We start from the raw sequence: 18,558 nt of genomic DNA, 5'->3' as shown, positions 1-18,558 counted from the left end.
TGTACTTTTGAGGAGTGAGAACATTGATGCAACTCCTGATCCATTGTTCAAGTTTAGCTTTGCTCAGGGACTAGCAAAGGTTAAGTGCTGGGGGAGCTTGTTGATGGTAGTTAACATCAATCATAAACCATCAATATAACCTTCATATATACTTAATTCCATTACCAAACATAGGTCTAGGGGTTTAAACTAATAAATTCTACGAGTTTTGGTGAATATGTCTTTTTAGCAGGGTTTATCCAGAAATCCGTCTAGGAGGATCTAATCGTCATATTTAATCATGTTTATCAGCGATGAAAACAACTCAAAAAGATTCCAGAAGACTCTCCACTGAAGATCGAGCCAAGAGACTGAAAGGGGGGGGGGGGGGGGGCAGCCGGCCCTACTTGTAGGCCAGCCAGCCTATTGGTCCCACGTGTCAGCCTGTCCTTCAAACGTCGGTTCTCCACCGCCTTAAAAATCAAATCTACGCCATTGTTTTAAGTCGGTTTGATACGAGGGCTCAGAATTGATGGTTCTCCCTATATATAGCAGCCCCTACCCCCTCCCTGAAGCCATTCTGAAACCCTAATTCGTATCCTCATCTCAGGATCAGGGCATCGCATTCAACAGAGATTAGTCCTCTAGTTAGGATCTATTCTTTGTACACAATAAACAAAGAGTGAGGGAAGAGTGTGGAGGAAGTATCGGCCTATCAGTACTTTCTCTACAGCTTGTACCTTGGCGGATCCAGGCTTCTCCAAGTCTGCATCTGCGATACTTTTGGTAATTGATTTTTGCAAGTATTGTGTTCTTTTATTCACGGGTTCACAGTTCTTTTGAGTACTCTAGTTCTTGCTAGCTGGATTAGAGTAGTAATCGTTATCATAAGCGTGGTTCTTAGGCTATTGGCTACCTGTGTTCGCTCCCTGCTCCCTGGTTGCGTGGTAGTAGTGGGTGGTGATAGCCCCATCTATCCTCTGTAGTCCACTCCGAATTGAGCAGGTTCTTAAATAGTAGGACCGTAGTCACGTCGGTAGAGTTATCAATTAGCGGTGCTTTACTGGCTAAGCAGTGTCCCAAAGTGAACACTAGAATCATAAGCCTTGCTTTGCATAGGGTCATAACCATAGGAATCCTCTCTACTCATACTCTAAGCCTTGCGGATTTTGTCTCTGTGTTCCACCATAGGTGTCAACGGTCGTCTTCCTCCTCTCCGGCGAGGGGGAAGGCTCCACCGGCGGCGAGGCAACCTTAGGATCAGCACCGAGCGATCCCCTACCAAATCTCTCTCTTTCTCCTATAGACTCTGTTGTTACCCCTAGATTTTGGGTGGTCTTGAGTACATGGATCATCAACTGCTGGACGTAGGGCATCGATTGGCCTGAACTAGGATAAACCATTGTGTCCCCTCTATGCACTCTGACACTACCACGAACAACAATGCTTGACGCGGTTCTGACCCCGTGACAATGACATCTAAGCGCATTTTGAAAACTTACCACACACAAAAGCACAAAACTCAAGCAACAAGCAAACATCACATCAAGTAAAAGCCCATCAAATTAATTCAGAAAAGTTTGAAGATTCACATTTTTTATATAACTAATTGGGCTAAATTAAAATAAACTTAGGAAATTTTATCCAAATATTAAAATGTTTATTTTAATTAGTGTTTTCTATGCATAATCTAAAATTGAAAAATTTTGGGGTGTGACACTTTGGGTCAAGCCTACGTACCAGTACCATTTGCAGCGTGTGTGGAGCACCAAACCCAGCAGTGGCTACCCTCAAACACATAAGAACTCAACTTTGTTTGACCTCTGTCGTCCCCAACTGTTTATCTCTAGATGCTGCTGTTAATGTCTGACATCCCAAAATGAGGGTGTCACCGACGCTGGGCAGTGGCTGTTAGTCATCGAACGGCGGTTGATGCCGGCGGGAGGTCACGAGCACGACGATGCATGGTGGTTTTTTGGTGCTGCCTGAAAGCGCAACTTTTCTGAGTTGCTTTCTTCCTTTTATTGAAATGGATTACAAAGAACGGAGGTCTCAGCGGCAGCCCGTGCATCGCGCTCTGGTGTGTCCATCCCCACACCCACGATGTCGTGCACAACCGAGATCCCAGGCTCGTGGGCGAGCTAGTCCAGCTCCACGGCCTCCTAAGTGTGCGGCTAACCACAGGTTGGTGCTCGGCACATGCAAAATAGAAAAGGAAACATGCCTATCTTTTGCAACTAATCCTGCGCAAGAATTACTAACAATACTCCTCCTAAGTCTTGCGCAGGTTCTGTACATTGATGACACCGATCCTGGAACGAAGTTCACAAAAACGATCCTATCCCAGAGCCTTTGTCAAGATATCAGCCAGCTGCTCAGCAGTCCCAATGGACTCAACCTTAACCCTATCTTCCTCAATGCATTCGCGAATATAATGGTATCTAACATCAATATGTTTGCTGCGATCATGGAACACAGGATTCTTACTGAGCTGAAATGCCAACTGGTTGTCAATCTTCAAGCTGATGGCACTGGACTCCTTGCCTTTGAGTTCTGCGAGGAGGCGTGCCAACCAGACTCCCTGGCAAGCAGCTGTTGTTGCAGCCATGTATTCTGCCTCACATGTAGACAGTGCAACTACCTTTTGCTTCTGAGATTGCCAGGTGATCAGATTGTTGCTGAGGAAGAAAAGAACTCCTGAGGTGCTCTTCCTTGTATCAATGTCTCCTGCATGATCACTGTCACTGTAACCCATCAGCTGAGCTTCTCTCTTCCTCTTGTACTGACAGCCATAATGTAAGGTCCCAGAAATGTATCTGAGCACCCTTTTGACAGCTGCCATATGTTCAGTGGTTGGGTTCTCCATGAACCGGCTTACATAACCCACTGAGAATGCCAAATCCGGCCTTGAATTCACCAAGTAGCGCAAAGATCCCACAATGCTTCTGTACTGAGTTGAATCAACAGCAGGGGCAGTGCTCAACTTACTCAGTTTCAACCATGGCTCCATGGGAGTCTTGCTTGGTTTACAGCCGGCGAGACCGGCTCCTTCAAGGATCTTCGCAGCATACCCTCTCTAGCACAGGGTGATCCCATCTTCAGCCTGTACCACCTCCAGCCTGAGGTAGTATTTGAGCAGTCCTAGATCAGACATCTGGAACGTCGACTTCATCTCCTCCTTGAACTTGTCGATGTCGGAGTGGTTGTCGTCGGTGATCACCAGGTCATCCACATAGACCCCCACAACTAGACGCCGATCACTCTGTCCACGCAGGTACACAGCATGCTCTGAAGTGCTCCTTGTGAACCCAAGCTTGAGCAATGAGGCGTCCAGTTTGGAGTACCAGGCACGAGGAGCTTGGCGCAGACCATACAATGCCTTGACGAGATGAAGTACCTTGTGTTCGTGCCCTTTGAGCACAAAGCCTGGTGGCTGCTCGATGTAGACGTCCTCTAGTAGCTCCCCGTTGAGGAACGCGGACTTGACGTCCATGTGATGCACTGCCCATCCTTCACACGCAGCATAGGCCAACAGCAAACGCACGGACTCAGGGTGAGCCACTGGTGCGAAAACTTCGTCGTAGTCCAAGCCTTGTCGCTGCACATAGCCCTTTGCGACGAGCCGGGCTTTGAATTTGGTGATCAGCCCAGCCTCATCCCTCTTGGTCTTGTACACCCATTTGAGGCCAATGGGGCGCGTCCATAGCGGCGGCTCGACCAGCTCCCAAGTGTCATTGGCCTCGATGGAGGTGAACTCGTCGAGCATCGCGTGGCGCCAATTTTCATGCTTCAGCGCCTCCTCGAACGTTATAGGTTCAACTTCGCTCGCCAGCAGCAGCTGCTCCTCCAGCTCTCGTGCGGCCACCCTAGGTGGTGTGACCGACCCCAAGATGTTGTCGACACCTCGGTACCGGAGGGGAACATCATCGTCATGGTCCGCGTCCAAGTGTTGCGATGCGCCAGCACCCGGTGGTGACACGAACTCGACCGGGTCCGTGTGCAGCTGCGTGTGCGTGCCCGGCGTCGCGCTCCCGGCTGTGTGCCACGGCGAGCCTGGTGGTGGTGTCGAAGAGGACGATGTAGACGAACTCGCCCCTGGAGTCGATGTGCGTGTGGTCGTCGACGTCGTGGTGGTGATCACCTCGGGCGACACTGTGGGGAACTGCTCGATGACGAAGTCCCTGCCGTCGTTGAAGTGGCCTTCACCCCAGCTCCACTGCGCCTCTTCTTGGAACACCACATCGCGACTGATATGGACACGCCGCGCCACCGGGTCGTAGACACGGTACGCCTTAGAACCCGGTTCGTAGCCGACGAAGATCATCTTGCGGCTACGATCGTCGAGTTTCTTGAGGCTTGGGGAAGTCACCTTCACATGGACGAGACACCCAAATGTCCGAAGATGGTGGACAGCTGGCGTGTTCCCCGTCCGGAGCTCGTAGGGAGTCTTGCCCCCGACGCTCTTTGACGATGATCGATTGAGCAGGTACACCGCCGTGGTGACTGCCTCCCCGCAGAACACGCCGGGGAGGTCCTTCGCCTTTAGGATGCTGCGTGCCGCCCCCACGATGGACTGGTTGCGGCGCTCCACGACACTGTTCTGTTGTGGCGTGTACGGTGCCGTGAGCTCGCGCCTGACACCGAGTTCAGCACAGTAGTCGACGAAGTCCGCGGCAGTGAATTCCCCGCCACGGTCCGTCCGCAGCGCCTTCAGCTTCTTCCCGCTCTTGCGCTCCGCAGCGGCCTGGATGCGCTTGATCGCCGTCGGGGCAGCATCCTTGGTAGGCAGCAGGGCGAGCCACATGTAACGAGAATAGTCGTCGACGAGGAGAAGGAAATACCGGTTGCCGCTCGGCGTCGCCGGTGTGATGGGGCCGCACAAGTCACCGTGCAACAGCTGGAGCGCCTCGGTGGAACGTCCCCACGCACGCTGGGGAAACGGGGCGCGCCGGTGCTTCCCAGCGAGGCAGGCTTCACAGACCTGCTCCACCTGAGTGAGTAGGGGCAGACCTCGGACGAGCCCGTCTCTGCCCATCTTCCGCAGAGCGGCGAAGTGGAGATGCCCAAATCGGGCGTCCTAGACCTAGGCGTCGTCGTCGACGCGAGCAGCCAGGCAGACCGGCCGTGCGATGGTGACGTCGAGCACGTACAGCCTCCCTGGGCTGCGGTGGATCTTCGTGAGCAGGCGCCTTTCCTCGTCGTGGATCCGCATCACGCCGTCCTCCACGAGGACCTGGTACCCGGCTTCGTCGAGCTGGCCGACGGAGATGATGTTGGCGGTGAGGTGCGGAAGGTAGTAGACGTTCGGGAGTGACCGGTGCTCGCCATTTTTGCAGGCGAAGAGCACAGTACCGCTCCCTTCGATCTGCGCGATGGCGCCATCACTGAATCGCACGGTGCCGGTGATGCCGGTGTCGAGGTCGGCGAAGGCAGCTCGCGATCCCGACATATGGTTGGACGCGCCGGTGTCCAGGATCCAGCGCTTTGGATCCCGGTCCTCCGCGGCGTCGAGGGTGGCGTGGACCTTCTGCTCGACGAGGTGGAGGGCGGCGCCATCTTGGGTCGCCGGGGTAGCAGGGCGCGTTGGTATTGGCGGCGGCTGCGTGAGTGGTGGAGCGGGCGGTGGCTGGGCGAGCAGTGGAGCTAGCGACGGCGGCCCTGAGCCGTGCGGTGGCGGCGGCACTTGACTGTGCGGCGGCGGCGACGGTACGAAGGAGTACGAGCTCTCCTGCTCGTGGGTGGAACTGATGGCTAGCAAAAGAGTGGGCTCATCGTCTTGGGCCGCGTGGGCTTGCTCCTCCCTTTTCTTTGTCCTGCAATCTTTGGCCCAATGGCCTTTTTTCCCACAATGTTTGCACTCATCGTCAGGAATTGGGCGGCCCGTGCTGGAACCAGCCCTCGAGTCGTTGCTGCCGCCGGCGCCACGGCCGCGGCCTCTCCCACGACGTTTGCCGCGGCTGCCAGAGGTCGAGCCGCCACGATTGGACCCTTGGTCCCGCTTCTTGTAGCGCTCGATCCACTGCTCCTTCGTGAGTAGCAGCTTCCCAGCAACAGTCTGCGCCGGCGGGGGCTCATCGTCGGCAGCCTTGAGTCTCCCTGTGACTTCTTCGATGGACAACGTGGAGATGTCCAGGAGGGTCTCTATGGAGATGACAAGTTGCTTATACCTTGGGCGCGCGACGCGCAGGTACTTTGCCACCACCTTCTCGTCCGGCTCCGGGTCGCCCAGCATTGCCAGACGCTGCACGATGTTCGTTAGACGGAGCGTAAAGTCTTCGATTGACTCGCCGTCGCGGATGGCGATGCCCTTGTACTTGCAGCGGACGGCCTGCGCGGTCGCCTTTCGCACGCGGTCGTCGCCGATGCGGAGGGTCTTGATGGCCTCCCAGGCTTCCTTCGCAGTTAGCTTGGTCGCGAGTGCGGGCACCATCTCCGCCGGGACTGTGCTGCAGATCGCGTCGAGTGCGCTGCGATCGTCGTCGAACTCCACATCGTCGTACTCGACGGCGTCCCAGAGGTGACGCGCCTGCATCTTCAGCTTGATGCGGAGCGACCATTCGTGGTAGTTCGTCCTTGTCAGCTGCGGCCAGTTGCCGGAGCTGCTGCCCTCCCGGATGATACGTTCGATGATGACCTCCCGCGGACGTCGTGCGTCGTGGGTGCGCGAACGGCGTGCGTCGCGCGTGCGTGAACGACGAGGAGGGAACGAGTCGGAGTAGGCGTGCACGGCGGCGTCTTGCCACCGGAGCCGTCATCCTTCTTGGACAGTGAATGGCCACGGGCTCTCGTCGGAGACACCATGGCGACGGCGAGGTCCCTCGAACTGAGCTCTGATGCCACTTGTTAGTCACCGGACGGCGGTTGATGCCGGCGGGAGGTCACGAGCACGACGATGCACGGTGGTTTTTTGGTGCTGCCTGAAAGCACAGCTTTTCTGAGTTGCTTTCTTCCTTTTATTGAAACGGATTACAAAGAACGGAGGTCTCAGCGGCAGCCCGTGCATCGCGCTCTGGTGCGTCCATCCCCACACCCACGATGTCGTGCACGACCGAGATCCCAGGCTCGTGGGCGAGCTAGTCCAGCTCCACGGCCTCCTAAGTGTGCGGCTAACCACAGGTTGGTGCTCGGCACATGCAAAACAGAAAAGGAAACATGCCTATCTTTTGCAACTAATCCTGCGCAAGAATTACTAACAGTGGCCCGTCAGCCATGGGAGGTTAAGCCAACGCCCAAAGTATTCTCCTAGGTCCTGTTCCCATCGGGGATCAGATTGTCGTCATACCATGGCATGCATCCTGTGAGCAGCACTATGGCAGTAGTCTAAAATGCCGCCCTCCTGTATGTGCGCTCAATTCTATTCTACTTCTTACAATTGCAATCGTGGACTGTGCGTTCAATTCATATGCTTGGTGTATTCATTTGACTGATGGTGATCTCTGTTCTTATCTGTACATTATATGTTACTCAGGTACTTAATTGTTGAATTTAAGAGTTACTATCCCCTAGAGGCCTGCCCTTTTTTGCACTTGTTTTCAAGGCAGTACTATCCCCTGGAGGGGCACAATGCCCAATGTCGCCAAACACGGGGGTGAGGTCCTACTGCTGCCATAGCACCCTCCTCTGTGCTGGTCTCCATAGGCGATCAGCACACGTGTCCTGGCCTCCTCAGCGCCGTCCCCTACAATGATGGGCATGCACATCTTGTTGTCCTCCATGTTAGAACTGAGAGACACTACTATAATATGGTCATCACTGCAACATTATCACCACCATTTATTACAAAACCGGCAGCGAAACTATTTCACCGCCTGTTCTAGGGCCCGTAAGAAGTAGTTGCCAATTGAATTAGTAGTCAAAAGAGCTTTCACTGTGTTCTCATCATACGATCCGTCGGTGATAATCAGGGTGGCTTTCGCCGTTGGACCATAAGCCGAGACAGCGGTGAGGGCAATTTTGACCGCCAGCCCGTAAGGGTGATGCGCAACATGGTATCTGACCAATAGGCAAAAAAAGGTTTTAAACATAGGCTCACAACTGGTGGTTCTATTGCTAGCAATTCACATTATTTTACCGCTGAATCGCTTGACATGCCGGCAGGCAAAAGAAGGTTAGCTATGACAAAATGAGAGGAAGGATGGGTGGACGTCCGTGTACCATCACAACTATTTGGTCATTTTCTATCTACCTACTCAGACTTGGTGTCCACTGAGTACAGAGACCCGTTCTATCATAAATGCTGCCAGGAAGCAAAAGAGGTTCACCCAATTCTCTACAAATTGACACCATGCGCCCTCTAGAGACCTCCAGTTTTCTATCTTGACCCCATTCCTTGCCTTGTAACCATGATGGGCTTCAAGTTCGCCGACAATGACTCCTCAAGCGAGGAAGAATCTCACTGCTGGGAGAGTGATGGCTGTAACACCCGGTTTTAGGGACAATGCCAAATGCACACCATATGTGAGCCCTGGTAATCAAACCTCACATATAGCTACAAATGAAGGGGCAGTATCAATTCACAATGCTTAATATATAGCGAACTTAGCAAAAGAGATAACCTTAGAAAGCAATCAATGGATAGACAACTTTGATCTCCGGGTGCAGACTTCACTCCCCTGGATCCAACTGACTGGTTGATCACAAGCCTAACTTCTCAAGTCTCTGACAAACTGTTATCCGGCCTGAGGTGTGGGGGAAATTGCAAGAGTGAGTCCATGTCGAACTCAGCAAATATAGCAACAAGGTAGTGTATTCCATGACCACATGATCAAGTGTAATTGAATAATAAATAGCTCAAAACAACTCAGTTAAGCATGATTTAACAAGTGCTCATCTTTGGCGTAAGAATCCCTTGGCCGCTCGTGACCGTGAGCACGGCTAATATATCAGTTTATTAAACTTTGCGCAGAGGTGTACACTTTCACTGTGAGTCATGATTTCCAAATGTACGGGTTTGCAAGGTCCAAACACCGAAAATCATATAAAGCTGCTCAGAGGTTCGTCTAACCAGGAAGGGCCGCAGGGTCATCGGATATAGGAACTCCCCTTCCATTTAAAGGCCGCTTCCATAGCAAGGCACAACAGGACAGAGGCTGTCCTATACCCAACTAGCAGTATCCTCTAAGCCTGCTAGAAAAGGTCTCCCAAACAACTAGAGCCAGAGCCATATAGCCCTCACAGCTGTACTGTAAGTCCCGGATGATCACTTACAAATGAGACCTTGTGGAGAGGGAATTTAACCCTCCTGTTGTTGCTAACAAGTCATCTCATGTGTTTATAGCATATTCATTAATCAAGCTTCAAGATCATGGTCACAGAAAGAAAACCCAAACTATACTTGCCTTAAACACCGATCCTTCGGTAAGCTTTAATCTTCAACGTTTTCTTCTTCTTCTTCTTCTTCTCCAACTTCTTATAGATCACCAACACAAAACTCACTGACTGGACAAGACCGAAAAGCACCACACAAGCATCCGAACAAGCATGCATAGCAAATATACTAGATTAGAACAATACACCAATCAATGAAAAGATTCAAAATCTAATCTACGCATTGCTACGATCACACACGCGAAAGGCACACTAATCGGAGCTACGGTAAAACAGAAACATCTATCGAAGGATTTACGTTGGAAAGGAAACTATATGCTTTATCTATTTTAATGATCATAAAACATGTATAAGATATCTCAGGGGAATATCTAAAATTGAGTTAAGTCATTTTATACTTGAGTTATTAGATTTAGAAAACTAAGATAAATTAATCATTTCTTAATTATAGTTATTTTGATATCATTTATGCAAATTAAATTTTGACTTACAAAGATATAATAACAAGTGAGAGTATATATTCAAAACATATATAGCACGTATAAGCCCTTGCATTTATTATTTTTAAAAGAAAAAACAAAATGATGTAAGCATTACATCAATTTAGGATTTATCAATGGAATAATTAATAATGTATTAAGGAGCGGATGTGCATGTATTATTTAATCAAAATAAACTTTAACTTTGCAAAGGTAAAATGCACGTGAGAACATCTAACAAGTTTAATATATGCAAGGTGTGTTTAAACTAATCAAACTATAACTTAGGAATACATTTATATTAATAATTAATCATATGAATATCATTTATTAAATACTGAAGTGTAACATATATATATATTGCTTTTAAGTTAGAAAACTAATTGGTTGTAGGTTAATCATATTAATATTTAATTTATAAATTTCCAAGACGTGAGACATGCTAAACATCGCTGCTAACACGTACCACATGTTACGATGAAACTCGCGCAATCACATCGAAATAAAAAACCTAAATCAACTTTAATTAATCAGTGATTAATTAATTATAGACACAATTAATATTTTAATAAAATAAATTCATAAACATGTGATATGAAAACTAATAGCGCTACTGCGTAGACCTCCATGACACGAAACTAACGCAACTGGAACGAACTGAAACGGAATTAAAACGAAGAAACCACGGAGATTAAACGAACCGGTGGCAATACCGTAAATATAGTCATCTTCTTCCTTGTGATCTTCACGTACAGAACATGGCCATGGCAGCCATGGGGGTGCTGCTGCTCACGCGATGGGCGGGGAGAGAGAGGCCTCGGCCTGCGGCAGCAGCCGGCTGACTGGAGGCGCCAGACCGCAGTTGATGCAGGCCGGGTGGAGCCGGTTGGTCTGCACGACCGTGCAGGACTCAGCGGCGGCCTGCCCTACCAGAGCAGCGCCTGCTGTTCCTTCACAGGGCAGGGGCTGGGGCGCGGGTCGGCGGTGGCGTGGGGCACAGTGGGGCCCGATGCGGCGCAGGTGATTCCCACCTACGACAGCGCACAGAGCCGGGGTGGCCGCAAAAGACGAACGCCGGCCATGGTTGCTCCTCGCCGAAGAAAAGAAAGATGAGACGGGAAACGGTCAAACAGGCACGGATTCGCGAAAAGGATGGAAAGACGGTGTAGAGGACGACGAGATCTACCTCATGATGGTGACGGTTTTCGCCGGAGACGTCCGAGATGGCCGGAAAAGCTCGCCGAAGGTTCGCCGGAAACCTAGCTGTGGAGAACTTCGGCGTCCGATCTGCGGGGCTGCGAGTGGCGGCTCGAAAAACGGGCTGTTCTGGAATCCTCGCGTCGAGGGCTACGCCGGCATATATATATACGTAGGGTTTGGATATTTTGGAAATCCGAGATATTTTAGTAAATATTGATTTTCGGAATTAAAATAATTACAGAAAATCGGGAATTACTATTTAGGCTCTGAAAAATATCTCTGAGCTCCGAAAAATTCCATAAAAATTCCTAGGAATAGATGAATGGATAAGGAACGCAACCAAAGTGGTTTAGCTCCCGAAAAAGACTTTTGCATTGATCAAGGAAAAAGATAAAACTCCAAGAAATATGAATTTAATCCCGAAAAAGGTCGGAAAGATTCCCGAAAAGTGAGGCATCGTCCTAACATGTCTTAAAACCTTTTCCAAGCCTTTAGATTTTAAAAACAAGGCATCTTATCTAACTTTTGTTTTTGCAAATTTTCAAATTCTTTTTAAACCACTACTTGAAAGCAATATTTTAAAGATTGAGATTTGAATTTATTTTCCAAACCACTCATCACAAAAGTATCAATGCAACGGTATGTATGCACAAACATGTTGTTACCCTTACGTTGGATTTTAATTTAAAGAAAAATTTCTTTTACCTATGTTTTTATGAGCATAAAACAATTAACAGAAATCATTTTACTCCTTTTAGAAAGTAGCTAATTTTAGGGTGTTACAATGGCGATGACAGCTCAAGTGACAACAGCCCGCCTGGGTCTCCATGGATGATGAAAGACGAACTCTAGTACAATGACACGGAGGAGGAGGATGAAGGGAAGGACGAGGGTGAGGATGAGGAGGCCGATGATAATGAGGTTGAGGAGGAGGGGGGTGATAAGGAGGAGGCCGATGAAGAGCATCCATCAAAGAGTTAGAATAGGGATCCTTGCTCCTACATCGAGGATTCCGATTAGATTTGTTTAGTTTTGATATTCGTGAAATGATTTTAATGCATATGAAATTATATCTATGTATTAGTTTTAGATTATGTGACAATTTTTGAGAATTATTATTAATGATCAATTAGGGATTGATTCCATAGCGTGTCTTTTCACCCTCTCCCCCTCTCTCTCAAACTTGTAACTGCCTATCTGGGCTCCTACATGTATATGTACATCGCTGTTCCATGGAAACATAGACGATCATTTGCATCACTCGCTTGTCTCTCGCTCTCCACTTGTAACATGTTATCATGCACTTTGCTCTCCCTGCGTTTGTCCGAGAACAGAAGACCACGGAGACAAGTCGTCGGTGAAGAAAGGAAACAAATGCCATGATCTGGCTTCACCGGCAATGATACCACGTTCACATCCAGGATGGCCACTCTTGAATCGCTGAGTTCGGCCATCATCACGTGCTCTGCAAAGATAAGAATGATGGCTGGCGGCAAGAACTCGGAGAGAATTGAGAAGCTAGACGAAGTTCTTTTCGCTGGAAGGCTCGCCGAGGAAAATTTTTGCCGGCGTCCCTGAGTTCGCTGGAAGACTCCCCGCAGCGGCCCCGGAGACAGCCTCCCGCGCAGCCTAGAGCCGGTGGCCGCCGCCGGCTGCTTCCCATGGCAGGCAGCCCACGCGTTCCCCAATCTTCGCGGCCCTAGTGCTGGCGACCGGCGGCCCTACGCAACCTCCGCGCACGTGACCCTGGCGGTGGCCCGATGCGGCGGCTCGCGTGGCTCCGGCAGAGATCGATGGCGGCCCTTGCGGCTCCGGTGGTCGCCTAGCTCCCGGCGGCTTGGGATCCGATGAGGCGTCCTTCCCCGTGGATCCAGGCGAAGGCAGCTCGAGCGGCTCCTGCTGTGTCGGCCCGAGCGGCGGGCTCGCGCGTGGCTGGTGACGGTGGCCATGCGCCCGGCTGGCAGCTCGCTGCCTGCTCTCACGAGCGATATTCTTTTTCTAGAGAAACCATTCCTGCCTCCGTGGATGGAAGGGATAAGGTTGCCTTTTTGCACCACAACCCCTTACATTTTCTCCAAATTACATGATTAAACTATTGAATTATTAATGTATTTCAGTTCTATATCGAGCTCTCAACTTCACTGCAATATATATTACATTTATATGTCGTATAAATGCTCTTTTAGACCATCTAAATAAACTACGATGCAAATTATTTATCTAGTGTAAATAGATGATTTTGAGACCTATGAGCCTTTAAATTGCATTACGATATTATTATATTTGCGAATGAGTTTACTATGTTAATGTTTAGACATATTCTTTGTGCCTATGAATTTCTATTTTAGTCATGGACTCTAACAGTATTAGTATGGTAGAGTTTTTACTCATATACATTGTTTGCTTTTAAGACCACAAAATTGTTCATATCTAAACACACATAGTTTGTCGATTTTGTTTTTGGCAGTTAATTTTATTTGCAAGAAAATGAGATGCTCTTAATTAATTGATAGTTAATTATGATTATTCAAAATTATTAGATTCATATCTTGGATACATTTTGCATCCTAACACAAGTGATGGAGTCCTAGGCATTTGCTGTGCTTAACTCGACTTGATTTTTCGGCCTAAACACTATGCCTATAGCATGAAATCATTCCACATTAATGTATTTTTGCATTTATGCTGGTTTCATCTCATATTTTTGTCATGCAATGTTTTTTAAAACTTGTTTATAGATTAATTAGAATTTTCTAGATATTTTCCCATTTTTGTAGAGCTAAACCTAATTATTTGATGTTTACAAAGATGTTTTTATTACCTCTAAATATGTTATTCAGATTTGTCCGAATCTATTTATAGATTTTATAACAAATTTTAAAAGTTTAGTGAAATTTTCTATGGTTTTAAATGCATCAATTTGCAGCATGTGGAGCACCAGGCCCAACAGTGGCTTCCTCTCCAACACATAAAAAGTCAACTTTGTTTGACCTCGGTCGTCCCCAACTGTTTATCCCCACATGCTGCTGTTAATGGCTGACTTCCCAAGATGATGCTGTCACCGATGCTGGGCAGTCACCCGTCAGTTATGTGAGGCTCAAAGTTTTCTCCCCAGTCCTATCCCCATCTGTTAGAGCCATGCCCAGGTCGTCGGTGTCAGGCAACGTGGTGCACAATTCGTGGAGAGGATTTCTTGGTCAGGTTTTGCATCATTCGACCAAACCCATGCAAGGAATCACCAGGCGTATTTGAATGTACCAAACTTAGCATGGCCTGAAATAATTTAGTTGTAACCAAAACGGTGGATCCAGTACATTGGGTGCAACAAAAGTATAGGAAAGATGCACAATTATTTTATTATAATTGGATGGAAACAGCTCATGGATAAAGTAAATGCAAGAGCTAGCAATATGGCATTGTGTTCCTCCATGTAACCACCCTATCCATCGTTGGTGTCAAATTTAATCCTATATATTATATTCAAACAAAAGTTCCATTATCGTCCTTTGCATCAGCTAATCCCTGCTTCTTGACTTCGGTTGTGAGGGGCGGACGCTTTTTGTTATCCAACGAGCACATGCAACAATTCACCGTCGCACAGTAGAACAGGTGTAACAATTTGTCATTCTTATTGGCATACTCCAAGCATTTTGTTTGGCAAACCACCGGAGTGCATCCAGGTAGAGGGATAGGTTCAATTACTGCATGCATCCACAACTTTACTTTATAAACCATGCACGAGTGGAATTATTTTAAGTACAAAACAAGTTATATACATACTCCAACCATCAGCGCAGGATAAGAGGGTTGGACACATAATCACCAGGACAATGCACAGAGCAGCGCACTCGGTCCTCATTGTCTTGCTGAGTATGAGTGGCAAGTGGGGAATATCAGTATTGGTGGTATATTTGTTGAACTTGTGTTCTGGTATGCATATTGCCTTGTTCGGTCCGGTTTATATACATGCAGTGGCACATCTTAAGGATGATATATCTATCCATAGAGATATATGTATACATGCAGCGGTGCATCTTAATATATGATGTGTATCCACAATAGAGATATATGCACGTCTTAATATTGATATATGTATCAATAATACAGATAAATATGTATACTTGCAGTGGCACATATTAATGTTGATATATGTATCCACAATATAGATATAGGTATCCACAACAGAGATATATGTATCCTCATATATTAATGTTGAACTATCTTGCCTGTATGATTTGATATCTTCTACCAATAAATAAATAAATGCGACACATCTTCGATCTTGATATTACGCAACATGAACCTCTGTCTCTCTTCCTCTCCCACCCGTTCTCCACCTCCTGCACTTCGTGAGACCGCGACGGCGGGAGATCCGGTTCTAGGCTCGCTCGCCCTGCGACGGTGCGACCCCCAAGCGGCAGCGCCTCCTCTGGTCACCAAGCTACGGCGCCTCCTCCTGTCACCAAGCAGTGGCGCCCTCCCCGCTGGCCCCCAAGTGGTGGCGCGCAAGGCTAGGGCGGCGACGGCGGTGGATCTGACTCCCTTGCGCGGCCCCAAGCTGCGGCGTCCCCGGTACGAGCGGCGTCCCTAGTACGAGCGGCGACGTTCCAGCTACCTCGCGGCCCCAAGCAGCAGCGGCGCCCCCGCCCTCGGATCTGACTCCGACGACGGCAGATCGGGCACCCTCACCTCGTCCCCACCTCGTTTTGGGGCTATGACGGCGGATCCGGCTACCTCGCGTGCTCTCCATGTTCCTGGTCAAGCCAACAAATGCTCCACACTCGATGAATGTATGTGTTGTCATTTATTCTCATAATTTTTTGCTGCTGCTCTTATTTGCCCTGATTCAGTACATGCTTTCTGAGGCATGTATTTGTTCTATGCAGTGGATCTTCACTATATACTGAATCAGGACAAATAAGAGCAGCAGCAAAAAATTCTGCATATGGTCCTCTATCTGTTGATAAAAAAGTAAGTTGGATAGCCAGACTCTTTCTTTAATTTATCTAGCTATGTCTTTGCATAGTCCAAAGCATTTCAATCAAACCTATAGCTAGTTAAGAATACTCATTTGTAATTTGTTTTAGATTGAGAAATAGAAAACTTTAGAGAGTTAATTAAGTTCCTTTTTTCTATCTCTATGGAGACAAATGAATAAGCTTGGACCAAATTGGATATGGAAATCTCTTTCAATCCTTAATGAGTCGGTCTCACATGTGTTGTAAAATAGAGGAACTGCCCCACCTATGACACAGCTCACAACGGCCTAGCATAATCAAGGGACTGATTTCCTGCAGGTAGCTGTCAGTGCTAGTGTTCCATGTTCCCCTCACTTTTAGTCTGCTGCTGAACTGGAGCTTGAATCCAACCATGAGCAGCAATAAAGCACAACAACGCATGGTATGTAAATCTAAGTCTGGCTATGAAAACATACAATAATCGTTTAGTTTCTTCAAAATTTTAGTTCTTGAAATCCAACCATGATAGCCTGAAATGGATACATGACTAGTGATTTCTGTTGAGCTTCTCCTGGTCTTGGTTATGAAATGTCACTGAAGCCTTGGGTTCTAGCCGAGGGCCAAACCTCTTAAGAAACAGTGCTTATGGTATTACTTGCTGCATTGTTCACTTGTTCTATGTGTTAGCTATGTGTGTAAAAAGGTATTGTAGCTGATATCTACTAAGTTTGTTTTAGAAATGAAGCTAAACTTGGAGCAGCAGCAGCAGCGCAAGCAATTGTGAGTACAGCTAGCCTAACTTATTATCTTTTCTATAAAATGGCTATAATTTTGATGTGGTATTCAAAATGGCTACATGTAGTCCACCAGTGAGAAAGTGGCCTCATCTTGATTCTTGTGTAGCTACTGGAGACTTAAATTGAATTAATTCAGTACTAATGGTAAGGTAGATATTTGCATTGGTTCAGTTGCCATGGACCGAGACTTAGTTGATATCAGTCCAGATTTCTCCTCTCAACTAATTTTTGAACCAATGTGTTATCATGCACTTATACTTACTGCCTAATTTTCATAGATCTGATTCCCTAAAAATAGGTAGCACTATTATGTTCTCACATGACTTGATATCAGCACATATTTTTCTAATATTGTTGAGTGGCATTGATGATAAATGGGAATTGTATGATTTTTCCTTATGAATGAATAAATATTAAATGAAACAATAAGATTAGCATTTTTTAAGACGTCTTCTGTAAGACTGTAATATTGCTTGATGATAAATTTTGTGAGAATTATTTGAAATTAGTGATTTGTTGTGAGTGTATGCTTTGATAGATCTATGGTACAACTACAAGTACACCTTGGGATGGACAATTGGTGGTACATTTTGTTTATGTATGGCTAATTGGTAGTACATGCTGAAGGCAATTAATCTCTTTGCTTCCATCTGGAATGTGTTTACCTACTAGCTGTTGTTAGCATCTAGAAGATTACTACTACTACCTGTAGCAATCTAACTAATATTTCTCTTCATATATGTATAGGCCACTGGTTCTTCTCATGTTGGCTCAGAATCAACCAATGATGACAATGCCACATATGGTCACGATGAAGACAATCTCAATGCCGCATATAGAGCTGCATTGGAAACACTGAACTGAAACCATGAATGAAGGTGAGAGTTATCACAAACAGATAATGCCATTTTGTGTTTGTAGAAGCTGTTGGTAGCTGCCACTTCTAACCTTTAGATAGTAAAGGTGCGGCCAACAAGTTGATGCCAGTTTTTGGGAAAGACAATCAACTAGCTGATGCTTTTGTGAAATTATTATTTATGTAGTTGTGGATGCAAGACCGATGGACATCTTAATTATATAGCTGTGGATGCAAGACCTATGGGCATCTTAATTGGAGGCTGTTGATGCCAACCGTGGGCATCTAATCTATATGTACGGCATGTGGATGATGACACATTGATGCAATATATTTGTGTTCTAGTTGAAAACCTTATAGAATCAGATGCCACATTTGTGCCTGTAACAACCCAAAATTTGCCACTTTTGAAAATAGAGTTAAAATGATTTATTTGTGAATTTTTGTGCACATGAAAACATAGAAAAATAAAAATTTTCATTAATTTAAAATTTATCATAAGGTAGAAACGTGTTTGTTGCATTCATGCCGGTCGCACCTCGTGTTTCTATGTGCAAAATGTGTGTTTTTTATACGTTTAGTAGACAAATATCTATCTCTAGGAATTTTTTAGCTTCTTTCTGGAATTTAATCCCTACCTCCTTCACCTTAATCTTTATGTTCCAAGTTCCCAATAATATTTTTATGAGCTCCAAATACTTTATTTGGGTTCATCATGTTCCAAAGTGTCTCTGAGAATTTTCCCCAAATTTTTGGAGGTCTTGGAGTATTTTTCGTGGCTTAAATAATAATTCTAGACTTTTCTAGAATTATTTTATCCATGAAATTAATTAATTCCGAAAATAATAAATCTCTTATTTTTTCCAAAGCTCAAAGCCTATGTACAATAATCCTAATAAATCCTAAGGCCCATGCATTTATTTACTAATGGGCTTTAATGATTATTTAGGCCCATTAGTAAA

General features: G+C 46.7%; 2 protein-coding genes across 2 annotated transcripts; both read right to left on the bottom strand.

Annotated features, from left to right (window-relative positions):
* Positions 1 to 2,317: 2,317 nt before the first annotated feature.
* Positions 2,318 to 2,989, bottom strand: LOC136488551 (secreted RxLR effector protein 161-like). The gene has a single exon (XM_066485451.1). It carries the CDS (start codon positions 2,987 to 2,989, stop codon positions 2,318 to 2,320), a length of 672 nt encoding a protein of 223 aa, XP_066341548.1.
* Positions 2,990 to 5,062: 2,073 nt separating this feature from the next.
* LOC136488550 (uncharacterized) lies at positions 5,063 to 6,511 on the bottom strand. Its single transcript, XM_066485450.1, has one exon. The coding sequence runs from the start codon at positions 6,509 to 6,511 to the stop codon at positions 5,063 to 5,065; it is 1,449 nt and encodes a 482-aa protein (XP_066341547.1).
* Between the last annotated feature and the right edge of the window lie 12,047 nt (positions 6,512 to 18,558).

This window comes from Miscanthus floridulus, chromosome 10 (assembly GCF_019320115.1).
Source record: "Miscanthus floridulus cultivar M001 chromosome 10, ASM1932011v1, whole genome shotgun sequence".
NCBI classification, from domain to species: domain Eukaryota; kingdom Viridiplantae; phylum Streptophyta; class Magnoliopsida; order Poales; family Poaceae; genus Miscanthus; species Miscanthus floridulus.
This window is presented reverse-complemented; position numbering and strand designations above follow the sequence as displayed.

What these genes read in the sequence shown, in the direction of transcription:
- LOC136488551 (XM_066485451.1), bottom strand. Translation starts at nt 2,989, where the DNA reads ATGGAGCCATGGTTGAAACTGAGTAAGTTGAGCACTGCCCCTGCTGTT.
- LOC136488550 (XM_066485450.1), bottom strand. Translation starts at nt 6,511, where the DNA reads ATGCAGGCGCGTCACCTCTGGGACGCCGTCGAGTACGACGATGTGGAG.